At 42.6% G+C, this 16018-nt stretch overlaps 1 protein-coding gene across 8 annotated transcripts in view; it reads left to right on the top strand.

The window, feature by feature from the left end:
* Positions 1-16018, top strand: part of VPS13D (vacuolar protein sorting 13 homolog D) — a 243911-nt gene that overhangs the window by 139537 nt on the left and 88356 nt on the right. For all 8 annotated transcript variants that reach the window (XM_035019759.1, XM_035019765.1, XM_035019764.1 and 5 more), the window contains 3 exons: positions 7038-7187; positions 8071-8167; positions 10176-10324. In XM_035019759.1, the coding sequence (XP_034875650.1) occupies positions 7038-7187; positions 8071-8167; positions 10176-10324 (396 nt within the window). The remainder of the gene's footprint in view (positions 1-7037; positions 7188-8070; positions 8168-10175; positions 10325-16018) is intronic.

Below are 16018 nucleotides of genomic sequence, written 5' to 3'. Positions count from 1 at the left end.
TGCATTCACCTCAGCTTCCTGCCTTGAGAAAGCTTCCAGGCCATGGCACTGGGAGGGGAGACTAAGACAGAGCCCAGCAGAGTGAATGAGTTGAACAGGCCGGGCGAAGAGTCTGGGGACCAAGGCATCTAGAGTTTCACAGGGCAGCATACCTGGGAGGAGCATGCTACATAGAAAGAAGACTCAGGAGATCTACAGAGGGGCATTCAGCAGAGGACAGATAAGTGATGCATGTAAGGAAACTACCATCTGAACCATCCAAAAGGATTTCACAGGGACAGTATCTGCTGCACACCCAGGGCTGGGAATGGGGTTTGTTCCCCGAGCCAGACTAGAAACACTAATAACATATGTGACATTGGGAAGAGTCCTCCAGAAAATCTTGCCTTCGTGGTGAACTGTAATTAGCCCTCGGCTGAGCACTGTTCTAGACCTACCTAACAAATCATAAAAGGAAAGTCTGAAAGGATCAATCTGTTTCCAAGTAATTTAACTGTATCCCCGAACAAAGCTCAAGATTTAATGGTATACAAAAATACCCAGCACCCAACAAAGTAAAATTCACAATATCTGGCATCCTGTCAAAAATTACCAGGTGTGCAAAGGGGCAGGAAAACACAATATATAATGAGAATAATCAGTCGAACAGACCCAGAGCTAACACAGATGTTAGGATTTTCAGAGAAGGACATTAAAACTGTTATTATAACTGCGTTGTACATGTTCCAAAAGTTAAGTAGAGACATAGAAGATGTGAGAAACCCAAACTTCTAGAGATTAAAATGAAATGAGAAACACGCTGCATTCAATTAATAGCAGATGACACAGTACAGAAAAAAGATTAGTGAACTTGAAGACATAGCAGTGAAAACTGTCCAAATTGAAATGCCCAGAAGAAAATAATCCATAAAAAGAAAACAGCATCAGTGACCTATGGGACACCCTCAAGCAACCTAACACATGGATAATTGGAGTCCCCGAAGGCCAAGAGTGAGAGGAAGGCATAGAAAATATTTGAAGACATCTTGACCATACATTTTCCAAATTTAATGAAAACTTAACCTCACAGATAGAAGCTCAAGCATGAACAGAGACACGTGTGTGTGTGTGCGTGCACACACGAAGGAAACTACCACCAAGGTACATCATAATTAAATTACTCAAAAGCAGTGATGAATCATCCAGGTTAAGCAAGACCTGTCACATGCCAGGAGCAAAAGTGAGAATGAGAGCTGACTTCTCATTGGGAATGATGTGAGTGAGAAGATAATAATGTCTTTAAAGTACTGGGAGGAGGAATAACTGTCAACCTAGAATTCTATGCCCAGAGAATATATCTCTCAAAAACAAGAGTGGATCACCTCCGCCTGGTTCCTGGCAGGGATGCTGTGGCTGAGCCATGGGCTGAGGCAGCTCGTGTCCGGACGTGGGGCCGGAGCTTCCGCCCAGCCCCCTTTAGGCACCGAGATGCCCAAGAAAGCTGGTGTGACGAACAAGGGTAAGAACCAGAGCAAGGAGCCAGAGAGACCACTTCCTCCCTTAGGTCCTATGGCGGTTGATCTTAAAGGTTGTGTCACCATAGCCATCCATGCCAAACCTGGGTCCAAACAAAACACTATAACTCATGTGACAGCGGAATTGTGAGCATGGCCATCACAGTCTCCCCCACCCCCCACCCCTGTCAGAAGGAGAAGCTAATATCCAGCTCTGTTGGTACCTTTCCAAGGTCTTGGAGCTCAGGAAGAGTGACGGGGTTTTGGATAAGGGTGGTAAATCTCATGAAGAAGTGGTGAAGCTTTTGGCCTCCACAACTGCAGAAGAGATCTTGGAGAAATTAAAGCAGCAAGTCGAAAACAAAATAAAAGCAAGTTATGAGAAATACATCCTTGAGAAGCCTTTTAACTGCTATTAATGAAGAGGCTGTTAAATAGGGAAATATATTTCAGAGCATGGAAGAATTTGGAAAAAGAATAAATTTAAGAACAGGACTCAAAAAAAGTAGGAATTTTAAAAGTACTCTACGTTCAATATAGATTCTAACATCCCTAACCCAAACAGCTTGTAATATGTTAGTCCGATTTCATCACATTTACAAAATAACAGAACTCGAAGAGATCTTCAAGATGACCTCAGTCAGCCCCTTTGATCCTGTGACAGGGCTTCTGCTACCCAGGAGTTGAGAGACTTATTCAGGATCACACCGTGTGGGGTGGCGGCTGGAACCCAGATCCCTTGACTCCTGTTTGGATGCATCTTATCCTGATTGTAAAGGAAGAGATTTCCACAGACTTCTAGGGTTCTGAGGATTGCCTTCTCTAGAGTTTATAAGTGACAGAAGAAAACCTGTCATACTGCTTTGTGGTCTTACTTTATATTTTAAAAGACTTATCTAAATAAAAAATGCCTTTTGTGTCTTTTTAAAACTCTATGGAGCATTTTGTGAAAAAGAAAATAAGAAGAATCAGGACTTGTAATTTCATGTTAATTATTTTGGGGAAGTCACTGAATTTTCGTCCTCCTTGGATGGTAACTGCAATCCTCAAATCTGTAGTTCTTATGAATCTCTGAAGATCCTTAGAAGAAGAGGGCCTGGAAGCTACTTCCAGTATTTTTAAAAGCCTATCAGAAATCATATCTACATTAAAGCTTCAAAAGCTAATAAAAAAAAGTGAAATAAAAATGTTTTAGACATACAAAAGCTAGAAGAACTCATTACCAGCAGATTCACGCTTAAAAAATGTTAAATGACATCATTCAGGCAGAAGGAAATGGTAGCAGATGGAAATCTGGGTCTACACAAAGGAATGAGGAGCACCTGAAATGATAAATACACAAGTAATTAATATAAGATTATTTTCTAATTATTTAGATCTCTTTAAGAGAATCAACTGCTTAAACAAAACTAATAGCACTGTATTTTAGGGTCTATAATATGTTAGAGTAAAGTGAATGACAACTATAGCATAAAGTTTGGAGAGGAGAAATGGAAGTATGTTAACTATTGAAGTAGTATGCTGTCATTTGAACGTACACTGGTAAGTTAAAGATGAATACTATAAACTCTAAAGCAACAAAGAGCTACAACTAATAATCCAACAAAAGAGAGAAGATGGAAGAGAGAAGATGGATAACCCAAGAGAAAGCAGAAAAAGCAGAAAACATGGGAAAGAGCAGATGAGACAAATAGAAAACTAATAGCAAGATGGTAGACTCATTCAAACCGAACTGTATCAATTAAATAAATGTGAATGCTATAAACACCTCCAGTTGAAAGGCAGAGATGACGAGATTGGATTAAAAAGCAAGATCCAATTATATGCTGCCTCAAAGGAATACATTAAATATAAAGACACAGTAGGTTAAAAAGAAAAGAGTGGAAAAAGATACGCTGAGCTAGAACTAGTTCTAAGAAAGTGGGAACGGCTAGATTCCTGTCAGAATCTATTACAGAGCTAAACATATTATCAGAAATAAGGTAATTTCCTAATGGTAAAAGGGACAGTTTATGAGGAGGACATAACGATCCCAGCTATTCAAATATCTGATCATAGGGCTTTGAAATATAGGAAGCAAAAACTGATAGCACTGAAAGAAGAAATGGACAAGTACACAATTATAGTAGATTTCATTACCCTCTCTGAATAATTGCTAGAATTATCAAATAAGAGCAACTCATCAGAGGCATGCTAGACTTGAACAGCACTACCAACCAAGTAGCCTAATTGACGTTGATCCAGCAGCCCACCTACCAACAGCATAAATAACACATTCTTCTCAGGTGCGCAGGAAACATTTCCAAGAGAGACCACATTCTGGACCATAAAACAATTCCCAAGTGCAAAAAGATTCAGGTCACACACACAGTCTATTCTCTGATCACAATGGAATCAAAGTGGAAATAACAGAAAGATAGTTGGAAAAATCCTCCAAATGATTGGAAACTAAAAAACACACTTCTGAATAGCCCAGAGATCAGAGAAGAAATCAAAATACAAATTAGAAAATATTTTGAACTGAATGAAGATGAGAACACAACATGTCAAAATTGGTGGAACACCACTGACGCTCTACTGAAGGGAGATTTATAGCACTATTAGAGGAGGAGAAAGGTCTAGAAACCGTGAACTCAGGTGTCCTCTTAAGAAACTAAACAACAACAAATTAAGCCCAAAATCAGCAGAAGAAAGGAAATAGTAAGAATCCCAATGGAAATCGATGAAGTAGAAACCAGCAACCACAGTAAAATAAATAAATTAATTAATAAGGTCAAAAGCTGGTTCTTTGAGAAGATCAGTAAAACTAGCAAACTTCTAAGGAGTCTGATCAGGAGGAAAAAAAAAAGAGAAGACACAAATTACTAATACCAAGAAAGGGAGAGGTGCCAGACAAGCCCAAAACTTGATAGTTCTCTGGGGATGGAGCTTTGGGGCAAGCTGTAAGCTTGTCCCAGCCCCCCACTGGCTGCCCAGGTGTGGGGCTGTTGGTTTCCGAGGCACCGCGGACCTGGGGAGGGCGAGGGAAGGATCCGTGGGAACGCCACATAGCTGGCTGTTCTTGTTGAGTTTCAGCTAACTTTCTCCAATAAATGATCCCTGGATTGTTGCAAGCCTTTGGTTAACTGTCGGAGTTTTGAAAAGGTTGATTTTGACAGTTTCTGCTCGAGTTTTGTCTTCACGCTGTCGAGACAGCCGTTCTCTTTGTAGCATCATGCTTGCAGCCCTTCTCTCCAGCCTCCCCCAGGATTACCGTGTCCAGGAAACCAGGTCCTGGTAAACATTTCCAGAAGAAGGATCCAAAGACCTAGACCTTGGTTCTTCCCCCAGGTGGGCAGCCTGTGTTCCTCTTGCCGGTGTGCAGTGCGTGCCCATGACCGAGTGTCCTTCTGCTCCCACTCACACCATGTACTTCCATCCACCTGAAACCCCCTTTCAGAAAAATGTTTTTATCCTATATCACTGAGAGACAATAGCTCAGGCTGATCACATCCCATTTGTTTGCGGACAGTTAGAAAGTTATTATCTTGTCCTTCTATTTGTTTGTCTTTCTTTTTTTACTTTACAGAGATGATCCAAGGAGCCATTTGTGCTTCATGAATTACATTAACTTTTTAATAAAAAAAAATTTTTTTACAATAATACCTCTTTAATGTGTGCTGTAAATCATAGAAAATAAACAGGTTTGAGAGTTGACTATGATTACAACGCTGGGAGAAAGAATGTTTAAAAATAGAAAATGCGGTCCCCGTCCTTAGGGGATCCTAATCTAATTGGGAGAATAACACTAGAATTTGTACCTCTTCTACATCTTGTATCAAGTGTGTTTGGGGAAAGAATAAAGGAGAGGTCAGAGTGAGGTGAGAACGTCTGGGTTTTCTCTGTTGGATATGACGGGTGATTCATTCACTCAGTCAATTCCTAGAGCATCAGCGGTGTGCCGGGCATGGCACTAGGCTCTGGAGAAACAGCCATGACTCAGAAGATGAGTTCCGCTCCCTTTGGGCTAACAGCCTAGGGGAGAAGCCAGCCAATAGGGGAGCAAGCAAGTGAGGAAAATGATTAGCACCTGTGGGAATTGCTCTAAAGAATACAGAAGGATGGTGCTACTTCTGAGATGAAGTGGCCTGGGAAGATCTTCCTGAGGAGGGGAGAGCTAACCTAGGAGGAAGGGAATGAGCGAGCCATGGAGAAGGCTAGTAAGGTAAAACGCATTCCCTCAGAATCCAGAGACTCTGAGAGAGGAGAGTTGCCCCCTTTGGAGAAATAAGCGACAGGCTTGTGTGTGGGGGTTGGAGCGAACCTGGAGGGGAGGGCTGTGTGGTGCAGGCCGTGGAGGCTGTGGCGAGAAGTTTGGTTTCATCCCAGGAGAAAGGGAAGCCACTGACAGGTGTAAAGGAAGGAGGGACACGACTTGATTTGTATTTTTGACAGATCACTTTGGCTGCTGTGCAGGGAGCACACGGTAGGGGCAAGGGTGGGAGTAGGGAAAAGGGCTCACAGTCTCTCGCCCTTATCTCTGCAACCTGAGATCCGACAGGTTACCCAAATGGCTGTGCAGCAGTCTGCATGATACAGTGGAAGGGTCACGGGATTTGGTGCCAGAAATGCCTGCATTGGAATTCCTACTCTTCCGCCCTCACCAGCTGTGTGAATGTGGGCAAGTGATTTAACTTCTGTAAGCTTCTGTTTACTTGTTTGTAAAACGGGGAGGAAGAATCTTAGCCTTTACGGTTGTAGTATGGGATATGTTAGGTGATGTGTGGAAAGTACACGAATGTTCTCTTTTCTCGTCCTGATACGGAGCTTTGATGGAAAACGAAGTGGAGGCGGCTGCTTCCTGCAGGGAGCCTTCTGACACCCTTAAAAATAGCGGGGTGTAGAATGCATGCTCAGTTCCAGTGCTGATTGGTGTGGGTGAAGAGAGCAGTCCCTGAGGCCACTGACATCATCATTTTCATTCCTAGCACAGACTCCACTTTAGGAAAGGCCACTATTTCCATTTGGTAGCCAGTTGAGCCTCTGATTCCCTAGTTTTCATGGTCTAGTATCTGTTCACTTCATTCATAGCGGTTAGGAGCGCTGGGCTTGGGGTCAGACAGACCTGGAGTCAAGTTCTAGTTCTGTGATGGACCAGCTGTGCAACCTTAAGTAAGGGCCTCTCTCCTCAGCTTCTTGGTCTGTGCCATGACGACAGGGATCATCCTCAGGAGGTTGTGGTAAGGACTACAGCGGAGCCCTGACTTTAGTAACTCTGACCTCACAGGTATCCTGTGACTCACATCATACACATGAGGAGACTAGCTTGGTGCTTGGCACCTAGTACTCACCACATAAAGGAGAGCTTCTGTTGTCAACCTACTACAGTTATTGCTGGTCTGCAGCGGGGATGTATTTTTCCAGCTGCTGTTGAGACAGAGTAAAATGGCAGGGGTACTTTCTGAGTGTCCTACCTATGATGAGACCCCGCTCAATGATAAAAGAGAGCTGAGAACTGAGCCGTTGTCTGTTCTTGTTTTGTTTTGCTGCTTTTTCCTGTGCCAGGTGGACAATCAGCTCATTGGTACCACGCAGCCCTTCATGCTCTATGTGACTCCCCTGAGCAATGAGAATGAGGTCATCGAGACCGGCCCAGCCATGCAGGTGAATGCGGTGAAGTTCCCCAGTAAGAGCGCGCTGACCAACATCTACAAGGTAGGCTGCTGGGAGAGGCTGGTGGGCTTGGCATGGTGGCAGGAGGCCGATTTGTTCTCTCACAGCCAAGGCTCCGAGCAGCAGTGCAGGGTGTGCGGCTGGAAGTCGTCCTGTGCAGTTAAGGCACTATGACAGACTCCATGGTGTAGGGGGATTTACAGCAACTCCTTCTAGCACCTTGTATCCTCAGCTGTGTCTTTGACAGCGCATGATGGTGTGGGGGACGCGTCTGTAGTCATCAGAGTAAAGTCTCTGTGGGAAAGCATAGCATCTTCCAGGTTGATCAGGACCAGGTGTGATCCAGATGTGTGTTTAAAATAGAATAATTAGAGAGTGGTAGGAGGGCTCTGACCTTGGGACAGACGTCCTCCTGTGTAAGCTGTCACACTGTTAGTAAAAGCATGTCATTCAAAAGTGATGAACTTCTACCCTGGAGAAGTTTCCACGTATAAGCAAGCTGATACAGCAGCAAATTCTGGAAAAGTGGGCGCTAAGAGGTTGCTTCCCATATTTCTGGCCTTTGTCACCATTACCAGTGGGGGCCAAGCTTGTATGTGGCCCTCAAATCCTGCGGCTCCTTAAACCAGCTGCTGCCCATGTGAGCTCAGCACCATAACGCTGTCCAGCACAGCACAGCTGCAAGGAGACACAGATGCCCCAGGAACCAAACAATGGGGTGGTGAATTGTGTATTAAACCTCTTCTGGAATTTTTGGCTAATTGTAACAATGTAGAGAGAGATGAGCCAGAAAGCATTTGGCAGTGTCGTTACAAAATCACATGAGTAAAGAAACCGTGCCACGTCATTTTGGGACCTTCTTAATGGCCCAGATGAAAGTTCCTTCTGGTGTTTACACTATTAATCAGAATTTCTCTATCTCTAGCATCTGATGATCACGGCTCAGAGATTCACAGTGCAAATTGAGGAGAAACTGCTCCTCAAGCTGCTGAGTTTTTTTGGCTACGATCAAGCAGAATCAGGTACTGTTGAATATTCTAAATTTGTGTCTGGGAATTGACCCAAGAAAGGCATTTTCTAGTCTGCTTGAGAAAATAGGTAGCCTCTGGGTGCCCGACAAGCTCCCTTTACACCTCACAGCCAAAGCCCAGAAGCTGAGGCTTGTGTCTCAGTGGCTTTTTTTCCAAGTACAGCCTGTTGATGGGCGGTGGGGGGGGGGGGGGCTGATGTGGGCACGAAGGAAGCTTCTTAGAGGTATCCTGGGGTATCTGGGGTTAAGCCTTTGGGAAGGCATACTTTTCCTCTTTGTTGTGTATTTTTGACTCATCTGCTTGAGGATAACAGAAATGATGTTCGTCATTTAGCAAACCACTTTGTTTCCTAACCTTGGTTTAGTAAACAGACTCGGAGCCAAGAATCAGAAATCCAGCAGTTCCTTTGGTTTAGTTGAGGGGAAAAAAATTTGACTAGCCTTAACTTCTTAACTTTTTACATCCGTGCCCTTATGCCTTAATATCATTAGCAAGTTTTCTAGTTACTTGACTCTTCTTGGAGAGGGGAGAGAAGCTATTGGAAACCCTATGTGTTCTAGCAGTCACTACAGAAATCATGTAGCTTTTGTCTTTTTATCTGAGATTCCTCCTCGTGGCCTTTGTAAGACTGAATATAGAGCTTAGAAAGAAGTCAGTAATGCTTAGTCTTTTGAAGACTAAACCAAATATTGAGCCTGAAGAAATGATAAGATGGACTTGTATGTTTATTTGCCCACATTGGCTAGAGAAAAAAAAAAATCACTAGGGACATGTGTGCATATGTATGTACTTACACGCAATGCAAGAAAAATATTTTTGCTCTTTAACCCAGACTTAGGATTCAAACTTTAAGTGTATTTGGGATCAAGAGCAAGATCCTGTCTGTTTAGAACTGTGTTTTCCACTTTGGGTTGGAAGACCAATGTTGGTTTGGATTCAGCCACTTGAGGGCCTGCCTGCCAGGTAGCCAGTCTCTTTTGGCACCTTCCTGGGACATTGTACTTTCCATTTTACTGGACATACTTTTCTTATAAGTTGCTCTAAATAAATTTCTCACCAAGCATTGTATAGACATTTGTAAAATCCTGGCCTGTGTTTTACTGGAGCATCTCCTCCACTTTCTCTGTTTCTGTTCCCTGAATACAAATGGGCAACAGAGGTTGCAGTGCCATTTTCTAAAACCTAGTCCCTTGTTTTCTATAAATAGAACCATAATAGCTTACAGCATACATTTGTTTGGTAGGCAGATCTGTACAATCTCCTTGGTTGTATTTCTAAGGCACGTGAAGCCAAGTGAGAAATAAGCTGACCACATGGGTGTGGGCACAGGAGCAAGTCAAAGAGCCCATTGCCATGTGCCAGCCCACGTCACTCCTTCTCACTTCACGAGAAGTAAAAAAAAAAAATATGCCTTGACTCTGCTGCTTTCACAAATGTCCACCATTTGGGAGAGAGGGTGCTTATTGTCATGACATCAGCTCTTTATAGCCTGCAGCCTGTTTCTTTTTAAAGGCATTCTGTTGCACTCAGATGCATTATTTAATTGGTCATGTTGTTCATTATGATTCAGTTAAGCTCTACTCCAAGGGATAATATTTGGATATCATCTTATGAAATACATGCACATAATCGGGGTCACTTACGATAATCATAATACTAACAACATGGTTTCTGGAAGACCAATTGCCAGCAAACACACCCATGACCTCTGGCTTCCCCACCTGCATGATTTTTTCCAAAGATGATGTCTCCCAGATGGTATAGAGTCACAAGTCAAATGATTAGGCTATTGTGCTTTTTGATAGACAACATGAAGCAGATCTCCTTTTATAAAGAAGTGGCATCAGGATACTGTATATATCACCAAACCCTGAAAAACTAAGTTTAGAGAGATATTTACATTTTTCTGTGAATATTTTTCAATGTTAGCATTTGAATTGTGAGACTTCAGGAGACTCTTTTTTTTTTTTTTTAATTCACTATTTCACTCTTGTACCAGAGGTGGAAAAATATGATGAAAACCTCCATGAAAAGACGGCTGAGCAAGGTGGAACACCAATTCGCTACTACTTTGAAAATCTCAAAATCAGCATTCCCCAGATCAAGCTGAGTGTGTTCACCTCCAACAAGCTACCATTGGATCTTAAGGTGAGCTGATACCTGGATAAGTTTTAAAAATGACTTCCCCTCAAAAAGAATGAATGTGTTTACTATTTGCTTTTTCTGTCCAGGATCATCATCTCTAGCAAATACTTTTACAGGTTTCCCTTTTTGAAAGTTTGACATATATACATATACATATACACACACATATATACATGTGTATATGCACTTTTTTAATATTTAAGTAAGACTTTGCTAAAGATTGAGGAGTAATGAGAGTGAACAGAGAATTACATAAAACCCATCTGCCGTCTTCTTAGCTCTTGGCTTATCTCAATGAGGTAAGAGTCTACTTCCCTAGGGCCACTCCCAAATTCAGGAGAAAAGCTACAACCAAGACAGTACCTTCCCTTTTGTGCCCAAGACCTGCCTGCCCTCCTAGTGCTCTCCTCCTTAGTATCCACCTCTTCGTGAATGGTTGACACTAGAGATGTCACCCTCCTTCAAGGAACACACTCGGCCGCGTATCACTGAGGTGTGGCCTGACCTATCACCATTATCAGAATGTGACACTCCTGCCCATCATCCTGATCCACACTTGACAGATACAGCCTGAATTCCATCTTCACTTGCTGCAGTGAGATCTATTTTAACGAAGGGATGGGGCTGGGGTTCAAATCCAAGCCTGTGTGACTGGAAAGTCTGCACTGTGCTAAACTCTACCGTATTCTGTCTGCCCCCTTGAACATACGGCATCAAGAGAATTTTAGAGCTGTAAGTGTCCTCGGCGATCCCCTTGCTCAGTGAACGAGGATGTTGGAGTTCAGAGCGTGCTTTCAGGCAGGCCTGCGTAGGGAGGCCATGATGGGAGCAGGAGGAGGCCCCAGGTGGTCGTTAGAAAGGCTTTTCTTAGATTGAGTCTAAATCTGCCTCCCTGCAGCTCGGACCTTTGTTGCCCTTGAAGATCGTTGTCAAGGCCCTCGTCCCCCCCACTAACCACCAGCCCAGGACGTGGCCACTGCCCCCCGCACCCCAGCCTCCTTTTAGAGGCTGCATGGTGGCCTCTCTTCTGAACAGGAGTAGCTACAGATCTGAACACACAAAGAATAAAGGTGGCATCATAAATTCAGCTGCCTACCGGGACTGTGCTAGCTCCGCACCACGTGAAGCCGTGCGGTGGGGACCACGGCATGGGGGGTGAGCGCCCTTCATCTGAAGGGGCAGCCTCGGCTCAGCTCCAGCCAGTTGCTCTCACAGGGCGATGTGAACCCAGTGTTGCCGGATCTTCAGATTTTTAAAGTGAAGCCAGAAATCTGGGTTTTTATGTGGAATCTCCTGGTTTTGAAATGTTGGCAATCAATTTGAGTTGTTTTCTTTAAAACCCTTTTGGGCCTGACAAAACACATGTGTGGGCCTCATGTGGTGCATGGTTTGCCAACTCACAACTTCTAAAATAGACCTATAGGTAATGAGACAGTAGTCTGGTCAACACCAGATCATACTTGGATAAGGACAGGGCAAGGGTGACTGCTTCATTTCGGTGTCAAGCTGGGGACGAGCAGTCAGGAGTGCTGGTGGGGACCAGAGGGGCAGGAATTGCTTTGCAGCCATCCTGAGAGCAGCATGGCGTGCCCTTTCCAATAGACTCTCCTGTCCGCTTGATTGGCTTTAATTTCATGTTTCCCAAGAGACAAAAGATACTTATAATTAGCATGGGAGTGGGGGGAAAACCATGGGAAAACCACTATCTTGCTAATATCCACAAGTATCCACTTGACTTATGTGACCCCTTGGAATGGGTTTGTTTGATAAAGTATATATTCCCCCAGAACACTTGGCACGCACCCAACAAACCAATGTTAAGCATTTCCTGAGAGTTAAGGACTTCTTGTTTTTTAAATCATCTTACTTAGAAACACAGACACCTAACTATTCCTTTTAAATTGCTCCCAGCAGAAAACTTTCCCCCAGACTGACAGATGCAATAGGATTTCCTACGGTTGAGGTAGCTCCAGACCCCCGGTTATATGGTACCAATGTGTGTGAGTATGCTGTGCATACGATACCCTGGCCATCCGTTAACCTGAATGTTTCATTTGGCACTGTACTGAAGGAACATTTTGAAGGCATTTTCAAATGATTGTTCAAGAAATCCAGTGGATCAGCCATGTAATGAGGTGTGGGGCAGGGGGCACCCTGAATGGGGCACATTAATGTTTCAAGCAGGGTGCTGGGAATTGGGACTTCAGAGTTAAATTCTCAGCTTGTGGAAGTCACCGTTTTACTGTGTCTCGAGTTCTCCTAGTGGAGTCTGGGACTCATAAAGTAATGTCATTTATTCAAAGAGTTTCCTAACAGAGTAATATCCCTTTATTAGTAGCTCTTAGGAAGAGCAATATGCTCTTTGAGATGAATATGTAATGGCTAAAAGTATGTGCTTAGGGAATGGAGTGCTATCCCAGAGCAGGAATCACAAGAGTCTGACTAAAAGGTAACCATGTCTTTGGTATTGAAGGAATAATTATCTCGATTCTCTCGACTCCAGGCCAGAAGTGAGGCTGTCAGAAATCTCAGAGGGAAGTCTCTTCAAGTTTACGCTGAGGGTACATTATTGCCAGATATAGTGTCTGTTCAGAAGGACTCAAAGCAGTTTCCCATCTGCTATCTCAATTGGATTCCTTCCTCTGTGATGGGAGAAGGGCGAGATAATAGTTCCATTTCACGAATGCAGAGACATTCCTCCCCTCCCCCCCCTTTCTCTCTATTATTCTCCCCAGTGTGCACTACTAGAGAGTAGCAGGGTAAGATCGAAAAACACCAGGTAGTTTATATGGACCTGGGTTTTTTTTTTTTTAAAGATCAAAAGAAGCCAGGAGCCTTTAAAAGGTTTCACGAGGTGGCCTACAGCAGTCCTTTTCCCATTTAGAGCATTGGGGTATTACAAAAGAAGGGCTTTAATTGAGCAATCTAGTTTGGAAGAAAACCCACATTTTAATGGTCAGAGAGCAAGAGGGTGGGGGTGAGGGGGAATTTCAAACAAAGACACTATTTAAAAAGCCTAAAACTGTCTTCTCAAAGGCTTGAAATAATTTGTTGGGAAACTTCAGACCCTTTACTTTTTTCCTCCCCTCCCTAAATAAAAACCAGATTTGTTAAAAGGAAAAAAGATCCAGTATTGTTAATTGTATTTCAGAAAGTGCCAGAGAGGGAAATATCCCTGTAGTTTTAAACACTGTCCCGAGAGGGAAATGGGCAAATACCCTGCTTCACATAAACAGTTTCTATGTACCATAAATAAACCTTTAAAGAATGAATTCCAGACAGTTTTGTTTAGTGCAGGATAAACTAAGAAAGGAAAGGACATGGCCCAGGAACTGGCTTGTGATCCGAGACCTTATGGCATATGGACAGGTATTTTCTTCTTTCAACTCCATAAAGTTTCTGGAAGATTTCAGCGGTTTTTGTCTGAAGGAGGTAGGAATAGACAGTTTCCTAGTTTTATTAGGAACTTCTAAGCACAGATTGCTTTCTCCAGAATCCGTTTTATAACAGGAAACTGTTTGCTACTTGAGTAAATAAGCATCAACTTTGTATACTACTGTATTTGATTAGTCATTTAGTTACTACAGGAAAAAGCCCTGTTTGGCTCTTTCCCCTCTCATCTGTTTTCCTTTGACTGACCAGAACAACCTGAAGGTGGCAGAATAATTCATACCAAACGCTGGATCTCCGGTTTTTCAACCATGGGAGGCCCCAAAGCAGTAATGACGAGGTGAAGATAATGTTTACTGAAGGGCCAGAGTAGTTCCTTGGTTCAGACCAAAAGCGTATGAGCCATTCAGAAAGGGGATAGTGTCTCTCGTGAGGGTTTTGACAACTTAGTAGAGGTTTCAGAGTCTCTGCTACTATGTATGGTTCCTCTTCTTTAGTATTTGGTTGCAATGAGGAAGTCGGGGTAAAAAAGCTTTTGCCTTAAGCCTTTGTTTGGATCTCATTTCCTCTTCTCTGTGAAGAAAGTAATGCTCAGAGTTGTATTGGCAAAACGAACTGCTGACCTGGTGTCAGTACCTTCCCAGCATATTTACTGTGTGGCTCTAAGCAAAGCGGTTAAGCTGGCTGGGCCTCAGTTTCTCCATCAGCGCCTCATGGATGGGTGAAGCATACATGAATGAATAGCAGAAAGTTTCTCAGGAGAAACAATATAATCCTCCATTCTGGGCTTCATGCTTTCCACCTAATGGGTGGTTACTGTTGTGAAAATGAGCACGTTCAAGTCTAAGATCTCCTAATAACTAACTGCACGAGTTTAGGTCATCCACTTAACATTTCTTTGGTTTTATTTATTTTTAAAAAATGAATGTGTTCGGCTGAATTCGCATGTTAGGCTGAATTAACCTAAGAATGCTCTTAATCTCTAAAATGTTTTGTTCTCACGTTATTTAGTAGGAGGTTACTAGTGACTTCCCAGGGCCCCAGATGCAGGGGCCTTTTGTCTGTCCTCATCTCTGTAGGGTCCTCTGTCATATCCCTTGGCATTGCTGACCTCCCTGTTCCTTTCTGGTTCTCCTCTTATTCTTCTATTTGCTTCTTTGTCTTCTTCATAGTTTTCTTTTCCTCTGTTTCTCCTGACCCATCTATTTAAGGGCTTTTTTTTTCCTCTGTGAACCAAACTCTCTGGTCATATCACTTGCCCATTTTAAAAATCATATTATTGGTCTTTTATTGCCTGTAATTTTAGAAGCTCTTTATATAAAGTTTGGTCTTTGATATGAGTTGAAGGTTTTTTTCCTTCCGTTTTTCAGTTGGCTTTTTATTTTTGATGTATGTGTGGTTTTTTTTAAATCACATAAAAGCTTTTTATTTTTGTCATCAAATTTACCAGTCTTTTGCCTGTTTGAATCTGTATTTAAGTCCCAAAAAAGTTTCCCCATTCCCTGGCTTTAAAAAAATTCCATCTATATTTTCTTCCATTACACGATTTCATTTCAATTAAAGATGCTCTTATCCCAAAAGAATTTAAGGCAGCCTCTGAAAATACATGCTAAAAGATGAAAAAATAAGGGAGAAAATTGAAAGTGCATGAAGTTGCACATGAGATTTTACTATAAAGGCATTTTGATTCACTGGGGGGTATATAGATGTTTTAGTAAGTGCTATTAGACCAACTACATAGCCATTTGGAAAAATGCAAAATTAGATTTATTACTTACACTCTATATGAGGAAAGATCCCATGTGGATCAGAGATTTACTAACATTATTAGCATGAAAAATTGTTTTCACATTCAAAGAAGAAAAGTATTTTGCATGCTGTCTAAAATCCTTGAAATATCAATCTTGTTAAATAAAAATGTAATTGGAAAATGGAGCATATCCAGAAATTGTTAACTGGTTTATAGTGGAGCCAGACTAGCTGAGAATTGCAAGAAAAGCTTGATAGAAGAAAAACCAAAAGTCTGCTTGAAGGTATTGGAAAACTACCAGGACATCTAGGACTTGAGGGTCCAAGATTTATGTGAGGAAGGAAACTCGATAAGGTGAGCCCAACATTTACTTTGCTTTTATTCTTGAGATAATCCTAATCTGTACGTGGTATGGAGGGAAAGTCAGAGAAGTCAAGCAGAAGGCAGCTGTCAAAGGCAGAGAGTCCGAGTAAGGCTTTTGGCAGTCTCATGGGGCTGGCATAGCAAACGTGAGCTACTAAGAGAGCTGGTAATCGAGGGAGGGGCTGATATCTTAC

The sequence above is a fragment of the Mirounga leonina genome, unplaced genomic scaffold (assembly GCF_011800145.1).
Source record: "Mirounga leonina isolate KUSES-001 unplaced genomic scaffold, KU_Mleo_1.0 Mir_173, whole genome shotgun sequence".
Classification (NCBI taxonomy): Eukaryota; Metazoa; Chordata; class Mammalia; order Carnivora; family Phocidae; genus Mirounga; species Mirounga leonina.
Note: the sequence above shows the minus strand (reverse complement) of the source record. Positions and strands in the feature narration are given on the sequence as shown.